The sequence below is a fragment of the Gracilinanus agilis genome, chromosome 1 (assembly GCF_016433145.1).
Source record: "Gracilinanus agilis isolate LMUSP501 chromosome 1, AgileGrace, whole genome shotgun sequence".
NCBI classification, from domain to species: Eukaryota; Metazoa; Chordata; class Mammalia; order Didelphimorphia; family Didelphidae; genus Gracilinanus; species Gracilinanus agilis.
Genome location: NC_058130.1, coordinates 134,065,578 through 134,086,824, shown reverse-complemented (window position 1 = coordinate 134,086,824; position 21,247 = coordinate 134,065,578). Strand labels below are relative to the sequence as shown.

Below are 21,247 nucleotides of genomic sequence, written 5' to 3'. Positions count from 1 at the left end.
TCCCTCATTTTACAAATGAGGAAAGTGAGGTCAAGAGAAATTTAAGTGATTTGTCTAGTCTCACAGCTTTCAGGGAAGAATTGAATTCATACCTTCCTGACTTTAAATTCAGTACTTTATTCATTGAGCTACCTTGCTGCCTTTCTCACTTTATAGAAATAAAAATTCAGTCAAGAAATTTATGTATTGTTCAATTGGGTTCGACCCTACACGGCCCATTTCAGGTTTTCTTAATAAAGATTCTCAAGTAGTTTGCCATTTCCTTCTCCAGCTTTTTTTACAGATGAGGAAATTGAGGCAAACAGGGCTAAGTGACTTGTCCAGGATCACACAGTAAGTGTTTGAGGCTGGATTTGAGCTCAGGAAGATGAGTCTTCTTGATTCCAGGCTCACCGCTCCATCCTCTGCTCCATCTAGCTGCCCTAGGGTTGTAATATTACTCATTAAATAAATGTTTGCCGGACTGAATCCAGAAATATTTCTGCAACACTTTCTTGTTAGCTCCTCCTGAAAGTAGCTTAGCTTGTCTAAATTTCCCTCCAAGTAGCTGCTTGGGCCAGCGCTATGGCATATCCTTTTTGCCAGACCATCTTTGCAGGGTAGTCAGCTGCTCCTTTGTGATTTTAGGAGCTCCTGAAAAGACCAGCTTTAGACATCTTTAAGGAGGTGAGAGATAGTTGGGGAAAGAAGGAGGGAAAATTCTAAAGACTGAAAACAGACTTATCTAAACTAAAGCTTAGGGCAGTTTTATTGGTATCAGACCATAAAGCTTAGTTCTCTAATAAGTACTAGTGCCCAGTGTTACTTTATAGAGCATCATTATACCTTTATCATCACCTTAGACTAGTGATGGGCAAACTTTTTAAAAAGGGGGCCAAAGGAGAAGAAATGCTCATCTGTCAGTCTGTTTCTAAGGCAACTCTTTCAAAGTTTCATTGTATAGTATCCTACTCATTGTATTTGTCAGATTAGGAATAATGTTGCCTGGCAGGATAGAACATTTCAGGCCCTTCCCCCCCCCCCCCCAATCTGGCCCACAGGCTGTAGTTTGCCTATCACTGCCTTAGACTATTCTGTCCCTAAACTAGTTGGCCATATTTAACTATGTTCATGGGCAAGCTATTTCATTTCTTTGTGCCTTAGTTTCCTAGCTTGTAAAACCAAGGACACTGATCCCTCTACTACCACTTCATGTGGTTTTGAAGATGATGTGGGAGAAGCACACCCACATTTGTAGCAGTGTCTCACCCCCAAAATGGGAGACAAATTCCATTCAATCCAGAAGAAAATAATTTTATTTTAAGAAGTAGTTTATGGTAATATAATAGTCTGGGAGGTTGGTCAGGAATAAGCCCAGGTACTAGTAGAGTAGCCTCTCTGAGCCTAATGGTATGAAGTAGCAGCTCTGTGTAGAGTGGCAACTTCCACACTCTGTGGATCAGGGTTGGCATATTTATTGGAGTCTCCCATTCCAAATTCAGGTGGAGGTATGTTTTGGGGTTTGTGACCATTGGGAATAAAGAGCAGCTTGGTTAGGTTTGGAAGATTCTTCTGGAATGCCAGAGTCCCCATTGCACAGGTTCCATGTTCCCCCATTGTCTATCTTGTCATCATTTGTCTTGCTGTAGAAGAGGTCTTGCTGCCCTTCTAGAATGAGAACATGGTGGGTGCTGCAGTACACTGGAGGATCACTATAGGTAATTAACCATATCTTTTAGTTCTAAGAGTATTAAAACAGATTGGGCACAAAGCTGATGCCCAGTATAGATTATTACAAATCTAGTACACAGAATGGGTGATTGATCAATCTGCAATTCATGCTTGACTGATGTTGAAACTGTGTAATTGAAATCTGAACTCCAGAACTACAATTCCCAGCACCCCACTCTCCTTCTCCTGTTACATGCTGAGGTAGACAGGATATAAATTTTGTGTAGCCCCGCCTCTCACCTTCTCTTCCCGTGATCCCGTTTGGTGGAAGTGGTGTGAGGTGAGTGACAGGAGAATCTACTCACATGGCCTTATACTTTGTTAGATAATTACCTTTTTATTCTTTTACTTCAAGTGATTATTAATAAACTTTACAAAATCTAATACTTGGAGTGTTGGATATTAATTTAAATCTTACAAACTACAGGTTTTACAGTTGATGTTTAACTAGCGAGAAATGCAAGATTTCAGAGTATGAGCTTCTGTTCCTGTTATTACCTCTTAACTGCCCACTGTCAGCCCACATCGAAAATAAGTTTTACAGTCCTCAAAATCTTATAGAAATGTATTATTCATTCTTTCATCCAGTTCCATGAATGTCATATAAGATTCAAAGCATACTTTTTCATTCACTCATTCGTGAACTCAAGAACTCACAGTTCAGTATTCACTGGGAACAATATCGGACACTGTGTTACGTTCTGCATTGGTATTCATCGGCAAGGAGAGACACTAACAAAACAAAAGTGTTATAGGTTCTCTCAAGGTCTAAACATTTTCAGGGCTCATTCTTAAAGGAAAGTGTAGCCACGCTAGATCATATTTGATGGGGGTCTGGGTTGGGAGCAGGAAGGTTAGAGGATACACATTTTGTGCTTTCAGTTCTGTTCTTCTGTTCTTTGTAATGGGGATTGGGGATTGCAATTATTCTTCATGAAAGAGGAGTTGCCAATAAATTGGGGTCATGAGCATATGTTGATTAAATGACTATGAAGGGAAAGGTAGAATACCAGACCTGGAGATAGGAGGTCCCGAGTTCAAATCCAGTCTCAGACCCTTAATAGTTGTGTAACCCTGGGCAAAGCAAGTAACTGTGGTTGTGCCACCTCCACCCAAGCCCCGCTCCTCCCCCAAAAAGTTCCTGGATCACTGCCTTATCCAGGCAGAGGGGCTTGTCCAGCTCAATGAAACTGAGCTATGCCATGCAGGGTTACCCAAGATAGATAGGTCATAGTGGAGAGCTGTGACAAAAAACCAAAAAAAAAAAAAAAGAAAAAAAAGATGATCCACTGGAGAAGGAAATGGGAAACCACTCCAGTACCTTTGCCAAGAAAACCTCACGGAAAAGTAGTCCAGAAGGTCTTGAAGAGTTGGACATTAACAATAATTTACCCTTGGGTAAATAGATTGATTATGTAATGCCTGTATCTCACAAATTAATCTGCAAAATGATTCCCCCCCCTCTCCTATCATCTCCTTTGAAAAAAGAAAGGAAAAAAATATCCTTTTTTTTTTTTAAACAAATATGCATAGTTAAGCAAAACAAATTCCCACATTGGCCAGGTACAACAGTATGTTTCAGTCTACACTCTGAGCTTATCATCTGTGCCAGGAGGTGGGCAGCATATTGCATTCCAGGTCCTCTGGAATCGTGGTTGGACATGGAGTTGATCATGGCTCTTAAATCGTTCAAAGTTGTTTGTCTGGCTTTACAATGTTATCATTCTATAAATCCTTCTTCAGCATCTGCTTGCATCACCCTGCATCAGTTCCTACACGTCTCCCCAGGCTTCTCTGAAAGTTCTTTGTCATTTCTAACAGCACAGTAGTATTTCATTACATTCATATACCAAAATTGCTCAGCCATGCCCCCAGCGACGGGTTCCTCTTTGGCTTCCAGTACTTTGCCATCCACAAAAAGAGATGCAATCATTTTGAACTTATGAGCCCTTTTTCTTTGAGATTTAGGATTTAGATCTGGTAGTGGGATTACTGGGACAAAAGGTTTGCATATTTTAGTACCACAAAAGGGCACTGGAAAAATGTAATTTACAAACACAAAACTGACACAAAAATGGTTTTTATGTTGCAAAGAGCCACCTCTGGCACAGTACAAATCCACGTTCTTGCTGGTACATGCGAGGATATATTTTTTTCATATATGTATACATATATATATATGTATGTATGTATGTAGGAGATGACAAATATTTGAAGATAGTTTTAGGCTTTTTTCTGTCACAGACTTAACTGCCAAGACTTTCCTCCTCTACAAAGCCCTACGTCTTGGAAGAAGGCAGTGTTTTTAGGGAGGAAATGTGGTCTATGTCAGAGATAAGAGAGATATGGAGTTCAGGGAGGACCAGCATCTCTGGGGGAAGGCCTTGCTGAGTCCTTTTCAGGAGCTCAACTCTCACCTGTGGCTCCCACAAACTATGTGCCTGTCTCAGCGGAGGGGCTCCAGCAGCTGGAAGGGAACGAGCAGGTCTCCAACCTCTAGGTGAGTTGTAAGAGGTCCGGGTGGGATGGCAGATGAGAACAGGTGGTTCCAGGGGCTGGGAGGCGGATGATGCAGGCCTGTGGAGTGTTTCGAGCTGGGTCAGACATGGAAGCCGCCAAGGCAATTCACTGCATTCTGGGCCCCTGCTGACGGTGCTGACGTTTCATCTGGCCGCTGCATTTGGGCAGGGATGAAGAAAAAGGCTTTAAGAGGCAGGGTCCAGCATAGCAGGGGACATGACCAATCTAGGTAACCATAGAAAGAAGAGTGGACTTAAGCCACAATATTTGGGTTCAAGGCCCAACTCCCCCAATTTACCTGTTAGGTTGAAACAAGTGAGTAAAGCTTCTGAACCTGGTTCTTCCTCAGTAAAATGCTCTACTTACTGTAGACAGATTTACTTGGGCCTGCTTGCACTAGCCACCTCACAAAGTGCTTGTTAGCGTGCAAGTCAGATAGCACAATGGTGAGAACCAGGCCTGGAGCTGGGAGGACCTGGATTCACTTCCTGGCTATGTCTTCCTGGGCTAGTCACTTAACTCTGATTGCTTACTAAGACAGAGGGCAAGTATTTTAAGAACAAACAAAAGCAAAGTGCTCTGTAAACCGTTGCCTTCTCCCTTTTATGTTTCCATTTCCTAGACTTAGGATCACAGGGTCTGTAGATCTTAGGGATCTCAGAAGTCATCTAGTCCAACCACTTGATTTTACATCCTGGGACTGAGAGGCTAAATGGGAGGCAGCCAGAAGACGTAGTGCATCGAGCAGTTGGGTCTGGAGTCAGAAAGACCAGAGTTCGGATGCAGCCTCAGACATTTACTTGCTGTGTAACCTCTTGGCAAGGCATATTAAACTGTTTGCCTCGGTTTCTGCAAATATAAAAAGGGGATAATAATATCACCTACCTCCCAGGGTTGTTTGGAACAAATGAGATCAAGAACTAAGCATAGTACCCGGCATCACTCTATAAATGTAATCACATAGGCAATGACCAGAACTAGGACTCAAACTTAAGTCTTGACTCCAGTTCCTTCCGCTCTCCAGGATTTTTCCACTACCACAATATATCTCTGCACAGTACCATGTAGGTACTGCATAGTCTTTAAAGAGGATTGCCCAGGGCACGGAGAGGTTCAGATGAGCCATCATCCTCCCAGCGACCCATGCCAACTTGAGACTCTTCTCTCACCCAGTCTGTTGCAAGGTCTTATTTCTAGCTTCATATCTTATAAAAATATTCCTCTCTCCACTCAAGTAGCCTCTTGTCCTTTCAACTATTACAATAGCCTTCTTATTGATGCAGGTCTGACCAAGTCTCAACTCAATAAACTCCTCTGGTTCTTTATTCCCTCCAGGATCAAATAGAAATCCTGCCTGGCACTTATGGTAAAGTCTAATCTCTATCTTCCTTATCTTATATATTTTACTTGCATGCTTAATACTCTATAATCCAGTTACACTAATCTATCTGCTGAACTTGTGCCTTTCAATGACTTTTCCCCCATGCTGAAAATACTCTTCCTCCTCACCCCCTACCTACTGGCTTCCCTGAAAACTCAGCTTAAAGGTCACTTTCTGTAGGAAATCTTTTTCTGGTCTTCCCAGCTGTCATATTTTCTTCTTTCATCTAGTTTGTCCGTATCTTGTAGGTAGTTGTAAGAATGGGAGCTCCCTGAAGGGAGGGACTACCTTCCTTTGTATCCCTAATTTAGCACAGGATCTAGTACTTCATGAATGCTCATCAACTACTGATGGACTTTTATGTCTCCCTAATGCTTGCTAAAAAACGTAGGCTCAAAGGCAGGGAGTTTCCCCTGCTTTTTTGCATCCTTGGTGCCTGGTAAACAAAAAGTAGTTAGCATGTGCTAAATATATAGAATTTGAACCCAGGTCCGGACAGGTGTGACTTATTCATTCATGTTTCTTCTCTAGCTATCCTTAAGTACTGCTGAGCAATGCAGTGGGAAGGAACCGAGCCTCCAATTTCAAATCCAGTGATTTTCCCTGAAGACCAACTCAATTGTTTGAGGCCATTTTGGAGGGAGGCTGGGCCCATTTGAGATTAGGCAAAAGCAACAGGCCTGTCTACGTAACCAGTTTATCAAAAGCAAAGGAGAAATATCTAAATAGCTACCCTGTTGATAATATCCTCATTTTCCAAATTTTTGACTGCAATGTTGTATGCACAAGTACAATACTATGACCATGATACTCAAAAGCTGCCTTTTGCAGGTTTAGTCTGGAATAGTCCAAGACAAAAAGGAATCACAGAGACCTGTAAAGAGTCCACGACACCACCATATTTCAACCCTTGAAGTTTATTTAATACGATTTTCTTCCATTCTACACAACAAAAGTACAAACACAACATTATCTAAAATGCTACAAAGATACAAAACTCAACGCAGAAATTTTCTAGTACTGACTGTACAATAAAAGCCAAGAATGCAATTTACATTTTGCAAAATTAACCCGTTAGCTTCCCAAGGGGTCACAGCCTCAAAGGACTGGCTCCTCAACGAGGCAGCACCCAGGGGCTGATCTACAACTTGCTTACCAATTTCTGAGACCAGGAGGGCACTAGAGAGTGTGTGTGTGTGTATAGAACCATTTATAGCAACGAGTAAAGGAGTGAAATGAAAAATCTGTACTCCTTCCCAGGGTTTTCTGACCCCCCCAAAATCAGGAAAAAAAAAAAAATCAAAGCAGCAGACTGATTGTTGGTCTAGCTTTAGCAGGAGACTAAAGCGGACATGCATGAGCTCATGTCCTCTTTTCATAAAGAATCAACCTGGTCAATAAGCAAGCATAAAGTCTTCATATTTGTCAAAAAATTTCTGAGGGAGAAGAAAAAAAAAAACAAAACCACTGCCAGTTTGGGGTAGGCAGGGCTTCAGTATCTTGAGCTTTTCTTTGCTTGGTCTGGAGCTGTTGGTTTCCTGCTTTTCTCAGAAGTTGGTAACAGATGAGTTTTCTGTTTGGGCCAGAAAAAAAGACGGCCTTAATATGGCTGCAATTCTGTACCTTCAATATTCCTGTGAGCCAAAATCAGCCCTGAGACATGAATCAAATTTGCTTTCTAGAAGCCTTCAAGGGCAAGGAGACATCCATTGCATTAAACCTTTGCTAGCCAGTGCTTGGTTCCCATTTTTCTCTCCCCCATGCTCAGTACAAATGCTCCAATATTGTTTGTGTTCAATCATATTTAAGTTACAAAGTAAGAATAGCGGTCTTGTTTTATCGGGATGAATTGGAGCTGGAACGGCTGCGGTGGCGCCGGCGGCCAGGGGAGCGGGATCGTCGGCGGACAGGAGATCTACGCCTAGGAGAGCGGGACCTGTTGAAAAGAAAATATAGAGTTAGACCAAAGCTGAAAGAGGGCAGCTGAAGATGTAAAACTACTGTACAGCTTCTTATGTGGGATTCAACTCTCATCTCTCAATACTGAGTTGAGGGAAATAATTTCTAAGAGTCCACAAAGAAGAAATTGTACTTGACCCTTTCTAGAGGTATTTGAGGAAAGCAGATGGGCAAAAAGTATGTGTGCTTAAGGGACCATCATGCTCTCTAGCCATTTCTGTATTCTATTGCACGGCAAATGTATTATTGGGTAGAGAAAAAAAGCAGCTGGCGGCTGTTGACTTGGTACTACCCACCATCCTGAGGATCCAGATCTTTCAGAATATGCCCAAAGGCTTCTCCTTTTTTCCTTAATTTACTTCTTCCTTTTTATTCATGAATAACCGCTAATATTAATTTTTGTTGTCTAAGGGGTAGTCATTCCTTTTTAAAACCAAAAACTTGTGCTGGGCACTTTTGAGTTCTCTGAAAGGAAATGTTCACTGGGCACCAAAGACAAGAGCTATTAGCAAGATGATCAGAAACAAAGAGTCTTAGTACTAGGTAAGGGAAACATCATTGTACTCCCTTTGTCAGACCCCATATGTGGTATAATGTTCAGTTATGATTGAAGCATTTTTAAGAAGGCTACCGAGAACTTGCAGAACATCCAGAAAAGGGCAATCAGGACAGCAGAGGGCCTAGAAATCAAGCCTTCTCACAGAAAACCATGGATTCAAGAACAGGTTTACCTTCTCCTCATGCGAGGTGGCGATCTACGCCACATCGGTGGTGGTGGCAACATCCTTCTAGGTGGGCTAAATCTCCTGGGTGGGGGCCTGGGCCAGGGGGTCAACACTGCAGTGGCTGTTATCTCCTGACCATCAATCTGTCCTGTTAAGGAAAGCACAAAACCAGAGAACTGAGACAAATAGCAAGTAACAGAGATCCTCTCTGCCCTTTCTTGTTTTTGGACCTGTGAATCTAGAAGCTTCCAGAATATCAAAAGATTATTCTTGACTACATAAGAGGTTGGGGACCTCACCCATCTCCATCCACCAGCTCAATGACAATATATAACTAGCATGGGAAATGCTTAGGTGAACAGCTCCAGAATGTTAAAAAAAAATCAGTTAGCTACTAAGAAATTATTGCTTGAAGAAAAAACAGGCATGAGGCATGACTTTTAGTCACTTTGGACTTTATAAAACACCACCCGGCACTTAAGTGCTGCTATGAATTATTGTTGCAGGTAAGAGGAAAAACTCATCTCTGGGTGTTACGCTGAAAAAAGTACAAAGTTTCTGCAAACAAAATTCCAGATCAAGATGATGATATATAATTTCAAAAATCTTCATAGTATAATTAGTACAGAGCAGGAGCCTAGATGAAGAAGGCACAAGAGGCAAAAGTTCCTGTTCTAGATGTGGTGGATTGTTGGCCTTCAATGATGCCCACAGGTTGGACAAAGTGAGATGAGGTAGAGAAGAAATCCATAGATTTCCTCCTCTTTCTTCTCTCTCAGCTCCTATGTGGTAGTTCATCTTTGTGGGATAAGGGGGGTTCAGACAAGGGAAAAGCCAGGGCTGAGAGGGACAAGAAGTCATGTTTCAGGAAGTCTAAAATGAAGTGCTGAAAGAAGACAGCTCAATTTACTAGAAAGAAAAGAATCTGGCTTAAGAGCCAGAAGACCCAATTTCATATTCCTGGGTCTGCCAGTAACTTGCTATGAAAGTTGGGATAAGTTTCATCTCTTCCCTGGGCCTTGGTTTCGATAGTAAAATAAAGGAGTTAAGACTAGATGACTTCTATGGTCCCAGCTGCTCCAACTTGATACCACGGGACTGGACAAAGTTCTAGATAAAAAATACATTCCCTCTGTTGTCTTGTGTAACTACTATTTCATATGGTATCTCTACTTCCTTTCCTTGTCTCTTCCCTATCCTCTCTCAATCCTAGAGTAGATCTCTGTGCCTCCCATATAGTTCTTTTGTTAAAAAAAAAAAAAATCCACCTTCTGTCTTAAATCAATACTGTATATTGATTCCAAGGCAGAAGAGGAGTAGGAGCTAGGTGACTGGGGTAAGTGACTTGCCCAGGATCATATCCAGCTAGGAAGCATTTGAGGCCAGATTTCAACCTAGGACCTCCCATCTCCAAGCCTGGCTCTAATCTACTAGGTCACCTAGATACCCTCTTCCCATATATTTTTAAAACTCTAATAAAGATTCTGCCAATAAAATGTCATTAGAACATAGCCTCTTAATAACTGCTTTACTAAGATAATGTCAAAACGAGTATGATTTAAACATAAGCATAATACCATAAGCAAATTAGGGGAACATAAAAGTAGTCCACCTGTCAGAGAAAGAGAAAAATTTATGACCAAATAAGAGATATAAAATGAATAACATTGATTATATTAAGTCAAAAAGGTTTTGTACTAACAAAATCAATGTTTTGGAAGAGAAATAAACTGGGTAAAATTTTTTGTAGCAAATTTCTCTGATAAATGTCTCATTTCTCATTTATATAGAAAATTAAGTCAAATTTATAGGAATGCAAGTCATTCCCCAATTGACAAATGGTCAAAGGATATGAAAAAGCAGTTTTCAGATACCCTCCTCCCCAAGCTATAAATGATCATATAAGAAATGTTCTAAATCACTTGATTACAGAAATGCAAATTAAAACAACTCTGAGGTACCATCTCATACCTATCAGACTGGTCAATATGACAGTAAAGAAAAATGAGAGATGTTGGAGGATTTGTAGCAAAACAGAGACACTAATGCATTGCCAGTGGAGCTGTGAACTGATCCATTCTGGAGGGCAATTTGGAACTATGCCCAAAGGGTTATAAAACCGTATATATCCTTTGACCATGTAATACCACTGCTAGGTCTGTATCCCAAGGAGGTTTTAAAAAAAGGAGGGGGGCGGGGAAGAATGGCAGTGGAGAACCTTCTCTTACAAATATATTTATAGCAGCTCTTTTTGTGGTGGCAAAGAATTGGAAATTGAGGGGATGCCTATAAATTAGAAAATGGCTGAATATTATTGTGCTATAAGAAATGATGAGCAGGATGGCTTCGGAAAAAGCTGGAAAAACCTACATGAACTGATGTAGTAAAATAAGGAGAACCAGGAGAACATACCAGAAAGACAGCAATACTACATGATCGACTGAAAGACTTAGCTACTCTCAGGAATATAATGATCCAGGACAATTTTGAGGCACTTATGACAAAGAATGTTGTCCACCTCTAGTGAAAGAACTGTTGGAGTTGGAATGCAGATCAAAGCATACCGTTTTTCACTTTAGTTTACTTGTGTTTTTATTTATTTTATTTTTAAGTTTTGGTTTTATATAAATATTCCCTTACAACAATGATTGATACAGAAGTAAGTTTTACATGATACATATATAACCCATCAAATTACTTGCCATCTCTGAGAGGGGAGGGAAGGAAGGAAAGGATCTTATAATCTTGGGAAATGTATGTTGAAAATTAAAAAATAATATATGTAAATGGATTCATGTTTTCTCCTTATGTCTGCTTCATTTCTTTGGACCTATACCCCCAAAATTCCATTGGCTGCTAGCACAATTAATGCAACAGCTCATTTAATGTAACAACAACAACAAAAAAAAAACATTAAATAGCTATGATATACTTGGCTGTGCTCCAAGCTCTGGGAGACAGCTTTCCTTCCCAAGTCTGCAAAAATTGTCTTGTAGTCAATGTGAGAAAACAACCAGACTCGACTCTACCAAGACAATATAGACTATTTGGAGCTTAGTGTTTCCCAGGTTTCCTCCTGCCCTTTCAGATGTCTTAAGCAAACTCTGAACAATTAGGATTGGTAAAGGATGATGAAGGGTGGATGAAGTTACCTATGGTTCATATCTTATGACAAGCCATAACTACAGGATAGATAGGAAAGACATCAAACTGATTTTAATCGTAGGTAGGCTGCACGTGATGGTATACTAGTTGTTTCATACTAATTAGATAAGGCATTTTAAGAGATGGATTAGAAGTCCAATTCCAAATAATGTAAGAGGAGTGAAAGGGAGAGGAAAGGGTAAGTGGTGAAGTATGCTTACCTGGGTAGGGGAGGGGGGAAGAGGGGATGCCAATTAAGAGTATGATGGAGAAGAACAAAGCACCAGAAAGTTAAAAGAAGGATGTACGTGGAAAGATTATTCAGAATACAGTTTGTAAGACTAATCCAAGGGAAGAGATGGAGGGAGATCTAAGAGGGGGGCAGCTGAATCAAATTTGGGCCTGAATAAGGATTTCAAGTGTAGAGAAAAGTTAAGGTAATTTATGTATCAGCTAGGTCATTGAGTGAGTACTAGACTCAGTGTCAGAGAAGACTCACGTTTAAGTCTGACCTCAGATATTAGCTATGTGACCCAGGGCAAGCCATTGAATCTTTGCCTGTCTCAACTCTCCTGTAAAATAGGGTTATGAGAATAAAATGAATAATATCTGTAAAGCCCTTTGTTACCTTGAAACAATAAATAATACTAGTGATCATTAAGTACAAGAAAAGGCAAGATGGTGGTGCTGTGAGGGCAGTCAGCTGCCTATAAAGAGAGAAGAGTCTGGAGTAAAGACAGGTGGCATAAACAGTCATGGCTTATCACGACCTCTTCCAGGGAGACAATAACAGGGGAGAGAAAAAAAAAAAAAAGAGGTGCTAAATGTTAAAGGACTGTTCTTTAACTGAAAGGCTTACCTCCATCCATGTGTTTCAATGCTTTTTCAGCCTCATCTGGATTCTCAAACTCCACATATGCATAGCCTTTGGATAGGTGAGGGTGCATCCTTTCCACAGGCATATCAATCATTTTAATTTTCCCATAAGTGGAAAATATTTCCATGATGTGATCCTAGGAGATATCACATAAAAATAAAAGCGATATATGGATAACTATTACAGATAAACTCTTTGTAAAGATCGTTTTTGCCATCTCCATCAAATTCTCATGTGAATTTGTAGGACAATCAGGTAATTTGCCAGTGGCTTGGATGTGTTAAAATGCTTAAGAGCTTAAAGTATAGGGCAGGGGCAGGCCTTTTCCTCCATGCATATAACCCATTATGGAATTCAGTTTTAGCCTTCCAATGAAGGTACAGGGATCTGGAGGGAGGAGTGATGCACAAGGGTAAAGATTCTCATTTTGTGATATGCCAAAGGGTAGCAACATGACTTCATGGGAAAGGCACAGGAGTATAAGAGGAAAGGGTCTAACTTCAAACCTTAGTTCTGCTACTTCCTATATGTGACCCATGGCAAGTCATTTAACCTCTAAGGTTAATTTCCCTCATTAGTAAAATGAGGGAGTTGGACTAGATTGGGGATTTTTTTAAAAAAGCTTTTATTGATTTCTGTTTCTTCCACCTTCAGTTATCCTCAGTATCCTTCCTAGAGTCATACCATAAAACAAACAGTATTTAAAAAACAATAAAAAAAACCTCTTACCTTCTATCTTAGAATCAATACTATTAATTCCAAAGCAAAAGAGCAGGAAGGGTTGCTTGGGGTTAAGTGACTTATCCAGGGTCACACAGCTAGGAAGTAGCTGAGGTCACATTTGAATCCAGAACCTATTGTCTCCAGGCCTGGTTCTCTCTCCATTGAGCTACCTAGCTGCCCCTCAAATGATATTTTTTTTAGAGGAAAACAAAATCAGTGCAACTGACTGATACATTGAAAAAGTCTGAAGATGTGCAGATTATGACACTTGTGAACTCCCACCTCCACAAAGGGGAAGGTTGGGGGCCATAGCTTTTCAAATTCTACTTGAACACTATAATTTTGTTACATTCACTTGCTGTTCTTTCCATTTCCATTTTTTATTGTTATTGTGTATATTATTTTCCTGGCAGTGCTCATTTCACTCTGAATCAGTTCATATTGATCTTTCCACACTTCTGTGTTCAACACATACATCATCTCTTTCAGCATAGTAATATTCATTATATGAATGTACTACAATTTGTTTAGCCATTCCCTAATTGAGAAGCGTCTACTTTGTATCCAGTTCTTAGCTGTAACAAAAGTGCTGCTACAAATATTTTGGAGTATATGAAGACTTTATCAATATCTTCCTTGGAGTATAAATTTAGTAATGGAATCTCTGGTTCAAAGGATACAGATATTTTAGTCACTTTATTTGCACAATTCCAAAATGGTCTTAACACCAGCTCACAACTCCACCAACTATGTATTAGTGTACATATAATTCTGTAACTCTCCAACAATGACTGTCACTTTTATCATCTTTACTAATTTGCAGTGTGTAAGCAGAAACCTTAAAAGCTGTTTTGATGTGTATTTCTCTATTAACAATTTGGAACATTTTTTCATATAGTTATGAATATTCTGCAATTCTTTTGAGAACTGTTTGTTCATATCCTTTGACCATTTATTTATTGAGGAATGGCTATTAATCTTATATGTTTATTTTTTTGTCTTGGATGGAAATTTTTAATCAAAGAAATTCTTCCCTTCTTAACCTGGATGCATCAATGTTGTCTCTGCCTAAGTTCTTCAGTTACATGTAATCGAAGTCAACGATTTTTACCTCTATCTCTTGTTTAATTAAGAACAATCTGTGCTCAAATGTGGGAGAGGGATATGATCTGTTTCTTGTCAAAAAAAATTTTAATAGTATGATCTTTAATATTAAGGTTACATATCCATTTAGAATACATTATGTATGGCGTAAAGATTAGGGGTTTTTAACCTAGGGTTCATGAACTTGTATTAAAAAACATTTTAATAATTGTATTTCAAGATGTTTCCTTTGTAATACTATGTATTTTATTTCATGTACTTCTTAGGAATCCGTAGATTTCAACAGACCACCAAAGGGATACACAACACAAAAAAAGGTTAAGAATTCTTGGACTGGATATTATTTACTTCCCTTCTCTGGTTCTATGTTTATGGTTCAATGGTTACCAAAGGGATGAGACTAAACTGTCTTAATTCTTTGTACATCCTCTTGTAGTTTATACTTAGGAGGGGTCCAACAAAGGTTTTTTATCTGTATACTTTCCAAAACAAACTAATTTTGATTCACTTTAATTAGGAAAAAAAATCCAGATAGAACTTTTGAAAGGAGGAGAAAGGATAGAAATGAAAATAAGTAATAAGATTAGAAATCAACTCATTATGGCTTGGAAATCCTTAATTTCTGAAACAAGATCTGTTATGAATTCAGGAGAGATTATAAAGCAATCACGGTTTATTTTACTGAGAGAACCCCCCATTTTCTAAATCTAAAGGGACCTCTTGGAGATATCCTATGAGGGACTAATGGAAATGACTAAGAAATCATTAAACATTACAGAGAGACAAGTCTCCTAGGACATAAAACTCTATTGAGTACCCAATAATGGGGTAGGTTAGATGTCTAGTCCAACCTCTTATTTTACAGTTTAAGGAAACTGAGATGGAGAGGTAACACAAAAGCAGATTCAGGGTTTGAACCCAGGTCTCTGCACCCCAAATCCAAGATTCTTTCTAGCACAGTCTTGAAATTGGATTTATGTTGCATAATATCTATCAGTTTCTTATACCACATGTGGAGTTGGTCAAACTAGAATTAGGTAGCTTTTACAACTAGGACCAAGCAATTATCAAGAACTAGGACATGTACAGGCAGATGATGGCTCAATGATTGTTCACTAGATGAATGACGATTTCTTACCTTTGTCACATTCTTAGTGAGCCTTCCAATGTGTACTTTGGTAGGTTTTGGTGAAGGACTTCGTCTTTTTCGTTCCTTTTCATCTCTTTTAGGTGGTTTTGATCTATTTTTTAAAATATCAGACATTTTATCAACTTCTTGATTATTTCAGAAAATAATTACAAATTCCCTAGATCTTCAAGATGATGCAGAATCTCAAATAGTGATATATGGTTTCAATTTGGTATAGACATTAACTGCAAATAGTGGTTTCTTGCCCTTCTTAAAATTAAAATTCAATTTGTTACTACTTATAAATACGATATAAACAAATTTATTATTTATAAAGAATACAATTATTTTCCACATTTTTAGAATTTCTTTGAATTTCTACTTCTCTCCCTCCTTCCAATCCTCATCTTCCATTCAAAAGGCAAACAATGAGCATCAATTATACATGTAAAGTCATGCAAAACATATTTCAATTAGTTATGTTGCAAAAAATAAAAAACAAATTAGAAAAATAAATGAAAAAAATTATATTCCAATTTTATCAGTTTTCTCTCTGGTAGCAGATAGCATTTTTCATCATGGGTCCTTTGGAATTGTGTTGGATCATTGTATTGATGGGAGTAACTAAGTCTTTCATAGTCAATCACTGTTATAACATTGCTGTTACTTTGTACAATGATCTTCTGGTTCTACTCACTTCATTCTGCATCAATTCATAAAGGTCTTCTTAGGACTTGTTGAAACCACACACCTCGTCATTTCTTATACAGTATGCAATAATGTTTTCAAAGGAAGCCCAAATACCAGATAAGATTATCTTATTCCTAGAAATCCCAAAGATAGACTGTACATTATTACTGAATGTTAGTGGGTTCCCAGAAAGTCCTTAACAGACATTTTTCTTCACTTAGATAAAAAATAGAAAGCAATCACTTTTTAGATTGTGAACTTCTTGAGGGCAATGACTATATATACTGATGAATTTTATACAATTTAATCACTTTCTAAACCCATTGCTTTGCTAACTGATGCGTGATCAGCATTCTGACTCTATGATAAAGAGCTAAAAATACCAACAATACTCAAATTTTAAAAGAATAAATAATAATTATGTGGTTTCTCAACACACTTATAGATAGGTGGACTCGTTTGGTTAGAATGAAGGCCCACATGTCAACCAGCTTTATGACCAATTGGCTATAAATATGAACTGAAATCTACTTTTCCAACAACTTAGTTCTGATCCATAAAAGGAAAAAGAGCTTTGGCCATAGCAAAATTCTAAAGGCACATATAGAAATACATTTACATTTTCCTAGAGTACAAGGGGAACAGACTAGATAAAGAAATTTAGGTTAGCACTCACTTGGAGCGGGACCGTCTCCTATTGTCATGTCTTCGTCGAGAGGGACTTGGAGACCCAGAGGAACTGCTAGAGCTGGAACTTCGGGAGGTGCTAGAGCTTCCTGAACGGCTTGATGCGGAAGAAGAGCTGGACCCACTGCTAGAGCCAGTGCTCGTACTTGAGCCAGAGCTAGAGGTGGAACTGGATCGAGACCTGCTGGGTAACAAGGTAGACAGGAGTAAAAAGGCCACAGGCTGAATTGTAATGGTAGCATAATGATTTCAAATTGGTATTAAGGAACTCTAGGTTCAAAGGTAATGTTCTTAAGAAGCAAAGTCCATATGTTGACTTTACTATTCTTTACAGAGCAATCTTACTGCTAATACCAAAATGTCTCTATTTGTTGGATTGGCAAAGAGATTTAAGTTGAAATCTTTGAGGTGGGGCAAAACACCTGAGCAGTAACAGGAAATCAATCACAGTTTCCAGAAAGAAGAAGAGAAAATCAGAGGCCTGTTACTTGCAGAAGACAGTATAGTATGGAGAAGGGGAACTATAAAACCTGCACACATACATGCTGATCGAAAAGGCCTAGACTGGTAAATGTTAGCTGATTGCTTGGAGGTGTTAAACAAACAAACAAACCAGGATTTTTGTTACCAACTGGTTAACACTAATGTTCATTAAAATAAGTATACCCGAGAAGATATACACCTAATCACATTAACATAAGAAGGAGCACCCTGAACACTCCACTAATCCCCCATATTCAGAAGACTTTTCCTCTTTAAAAGTTTTCCCCAAAGGCAAGAGGCTACTAGAACACTCTTCAAGTTTATCTGCTATATGAAAAAAGGAAGGGAATTGCACCATTTCTAGGATTCCTCAAAGACATCACCCCTGAAATGTGACTCCACCTGCACACTGATCTAGCATTCAGTTCCCCCCAGAGTTCAGGGAAAAAAATGATCCCCACCTGGAAGTACTGCTACCACTGGAGGCACTTCGTCTCTTACGTGCTTTGTCTCTACCACGGTCCTTTTCACTTGACTCTTTGGTGGCCCCTTTATCTTTAGACCGGTCCTTTGACTTCTCATCAGTTCTATCTTTACGTTTGGTGGGAGAAGGAGCCCTAGAGAGGGGGAAAAAAGAGTTTGTAAGAACAAAGCCACTCCTAGCCACAGCCTAAAATAATATACCACAACTTAGAAGATAGGGCATCCAAAAGCTTTACAGGGATCCCAGTTAATTACAGGGCAAAACGACCAATTGTTTATGGAAGCTTTCACTGAGAACAAACAAAAAATTTCAAGTTTTGCCCTTCCTGAGGGATCCCTATCAGTGGCTATCCCAAAATTAGCACTAAAAAAAGCTGACAGAAGGATTACCGAGTGCTGGACTTTTTATTATTTTCTTTGACTCCTAGCAAGCTCTTCTTTTTCATTCCTGATAAATCCATTCTCCCCTTCTGAGGTGGTTCAAAGCAGTACTGGATAAGTACTCACTTATCTGAGCTTTCACTTCTAACTCCTTGATTCTGAGAACCGATCCCTAATCGAATTTACTCCATAGAGCAGCCTAATAACAAGATAAAAGGATTTAAAAAGAATCAAAGGCAACAAATCTACTTTGCAGTAAAAAAAATTCAGCAATGTAGGGGTAGGGTAAAGAGGTGAGAGAAACACCATGGATTTAACACCATATACATTGAGTGTTCACACAGAATGCTGTGGAACAAAGGCTGAGGAAGATGTTCACAGGGACAATTCAACACCTCACACAGGCAGCTCTTTCCTTGCTCTAAAGGAAGGGGGTCTGGAGTTTTCACCTTACCCTGGTATTTTCTTATAAAAGCAGGCTTGGGGGAAGGAGAATGAGAGGCAAAAAAAATTATCTTTCATAGGTGCAAGCTCATTTTCACCAAGGGAAGGTGAAAAGCTTCTTTACCCCCCCCCCATTCATTTGGAATACAATTAATATATAGTCATCATATGGAAGACAAGAACACAAGCCATCTGGGCCTCTCCCCCTAGGAGACCTCTGCTTGATTAGATCATTGCTAAGTTTCTTGCCATAATTTAAATTTAGAAAATTCTATTATAATAGTGGCTAGGACCACCTCTCCAGAGTTAAAATTTTATCATTTATGGTATTGAACATGTTTATGTTTGCTGATACCACAGCATTTAATACCAACCTAAAGAAAAGTTTAAAGTTTTTGTTTATATTAAAAGCTAATATAATTATACTTTAAAATTCACATCCTCTTACCTTTCTCCTTTCCCTTTAAATATGTGAGCTGATACTTTTTGTTTTCACATAGGTTACATTAATTTCTAAATACATCTCTTCCCCAGCCCTACAGGCTCTTGTAACAAAGATTAAAAAGAAATCTTAAGAGGCAAGTACCAAATAGGGATAGAGACTGGACCTGTGATTTTATTGGCAAAGAGAACTACCAGGTGAGGAAACTTTTTACCAATGAAGGCTGCTGACACCTTCTCTGGAATTATAGTTTTAAAGTGCTGACTAGAATATTGAGAGATTAAGTGCCTTGGCTAAGGTCAGGAAGCCAGCATGTGTCAAGGGGTTAAGCTTAAATTTAGTTTTTCTTGGCTTTAAGTTCTGCAGTCCATCCAGTAGGCCAGTTGCCCCTCACTGAGAAACCTCAAATCTCTTACAATTAGGTGTCATATATATTATGTTAAACCCAGCAATTTCGATTGTTTACAAGAAACTTCTGCTGTTTCAACCCCTTTAGAACTTCCATTTCTTAAAATGGGAAGCCAGGGTCTGGGTTAGGGTTGGTACATTGGTTATATTAGGTGTCTGTCTATGGTGCTCTATTCTATCTGGGAAAACAAAACCTTATGGTTGTCCAGGGTCTCTTTTTATACTTGCCATCCCTGGAATGGTCGTCTGGCAAAAGCAGAAGCCTTTACCAAAGACTGGAGAACCCTTGATTTTTGCAGTCAAAGCCAAACAGTTCTGGATATATGGGTAGAGAGAAAAAGTTAGGAGGAGAGCTTAATCTAGGATCCTGCTCTGACAAGTAACACCTGGCAGGACAAATTGTAAGGTGTGAGAACACATCAAAAGGAAATAAATTTGCTTCTATTGATATCATATTAGAAAAATAGTCTTCGTTCCACATTTGGGAGTCTTTCAAATGCAAAACTGTCTTCAACTTGGACAATTTCTGGAAGAATCTACACACAACTGCCAGCAATGACAAACCCCCTAAAGCTCATATCTTCAAGATCGCGGATTTTGGGTGAACTAGTCCTCTATTAAGATAGTCACCACCCAGCTAACAAAATGTTTTGTTCAATCATATCGTGGCAGGCACTTATATCCAGACGCGGAAAGAAAAGGATGTTGGAGGATCCTTTTATACAAAAGGTCTTTCAAATCAAAGCCTTTAGCGACTTCCATCCTCCCTAAAGGGCCACCTTACAGTTTGTCCTCTCCAGGCCTAAGCCTTCAGTAACGCTCAATTTCTTTCTTTCTCTTAAGTTTTCAACCACACTATTTCAACTCAACAATTAATCTGGACGCCTTGGGGGAAGCCTAGGTTGCTCGATTTTCTCGAGAAACAATCACAATGAGCTCCCGGAAAGAGCAGAGTTCTGCCGGGCAAACTCCACAACACCCGACATTACTCGTTTTCTCCTGCCCCTCTTTCTCCAGCATTATTTCTGACCCTCACTCTTGGGCTTGACCCAGCTTCGGCCTTCTATCCTCTTCCGGTGTCCCCTCACGACCTCCAGCCAGGCCGCAGTCCCCCGCCCCCACATCCGCGGCTTCCTTCCCTCCGGCCTCCTCCCCGCATCCTTTGGCTCCTCCCCCTTGGGCCAGGCCGGGCCCGCTTTCTCCCTCAGACCACGATCCCGCCGAATTTATCCGGGGCTCCTTCCGCCCGTGAGGGTCTGGTCCATGTCCACCATCCACCTTCCAGGGGATGGCGGCCGGCCCCAGGCAAGCGCGGGGCGGGCAGAGCCCCGGATGGGGCCGGATTCTTTTCGACACTTACATCTTCCCAGGTCCTCTGCCTCTGCCGCCCGTTCCTCCTCCGCACTCTCTGGCGACCAGAGATGACGTATGCGCCAGGGCGGGAAGATAGAGCAGTGCGCAGAATAGTGACGCAAAGGGGCACCGCCTACGTACCAGTTAAAGGGACAAGACGGCTATTCTAGGGTGTTCGCGATCCCTCCACTTGCTTGTAGTGCCAGAGGCCGTGGCCGTGGCCTTCCCTTCCTTTCCGTGGCCCTCTCGAAGCCTACTGAGGCAAGCCTCGGCGTAGGAGCCGATTGCGGCGGCTCTTCCCAAGGCCTGCCACGGGTCCCAACGGTTTCGTTGGTAAGACGGGGCTGTGGCGCCTAGCCGTCCTTAGGGCCGCTTCGAGGCTGTCTCCGGACGCTGACAGAGAAAAGTGGAATGAGGGAGAGAGAGGCTCTGGTAGGGAATGAGCCTCTCGCGCCTCGGCTCCGAGCGGGTTAAGGCCGAAACCTTCCCGGCATCCTCAGCGATTTCGCTGGCACGCGCACCGAGCGGCTGGCGCGGGGGCGCGCTCTCCCCAGGTAGAAGCTGCCTGGGAAGAGGGGTGGCTGCGGCGGCGGCGCTGGCGGCT

General features: G+C 40.4%; 1 protein-coding gene across 2 annotated transcripts; it reads right to left on the bottom strand.

The window, feature by feature from the left end:
• Positions 1-6,512: 6,512 nt before the first annotated feature.
• RNPS1 (RNA binding protein with serine rich domain 1) lies at positions 6,513-20,695 on the bottom strand. Of its 2 annotated transcripts, XM_044657079.1 has the most exons (8): positions 20,651-20,695; positions 18,006-18,195; positions 17,594-17,749; positions 16,639-16,830; positions 15,282-15,384; positions 12,299-12,452; positions 8,302-8,443; positions 6,513-7,547 (listed from the first exon to the last, which is right to left on the bottom strand). In XM_044657079.1, the coding sequence occupies exons 2-8, from the start codon at positions 18,074-18,076 to the stop codon at positions 7,448-7,450; spliced, it is 918 nt and encodes a 305-aa protein (XP_044513014.1). In that variant the 5' UTR covers positions 18,077-18,195; positions 20,651-20,695; the 3' UTR covers positions 6,513-7,447. The 2 variants fall into 2 exon arrangements, with proteins under 2 accessions (XP_044513014.1, XP_044513015.1); XM_044657080.1 differs by lacking the exon at positions 18,006-18,195.
• Between the last annotated feature and the right edge of the window lie 552 nt (positions 20,696-21,247).

What these genes read in the sequence shown, in the direction of transcription:
- RNPS1 (XM_044657079.1), bottom strand. Translation starts at nt 18,076, where the DNA reads ATGGATTTATCAGGAATGAAAAAGAAGAGCTTGCTAGGAGTCAAAGAA. An exon ending in AGTGGTAGCAGTACTTCCAG is followed by an intron (nt 16,831 to 17,593) that starts GTGGGGATCATT and finishes GTTACCCAGCAG; the next exon opens with GTCTCGATCCAGTTCCACCT. An exon ending in AGGAGACGGTCCCGCTCCAA is followed by an intron (nt 15,385 to 16,638) that starts GTGAGTGCTAAC and finishes TTTAAAAAATAG; the next exon opens with ATCAAAACCACCTAAAAGAG.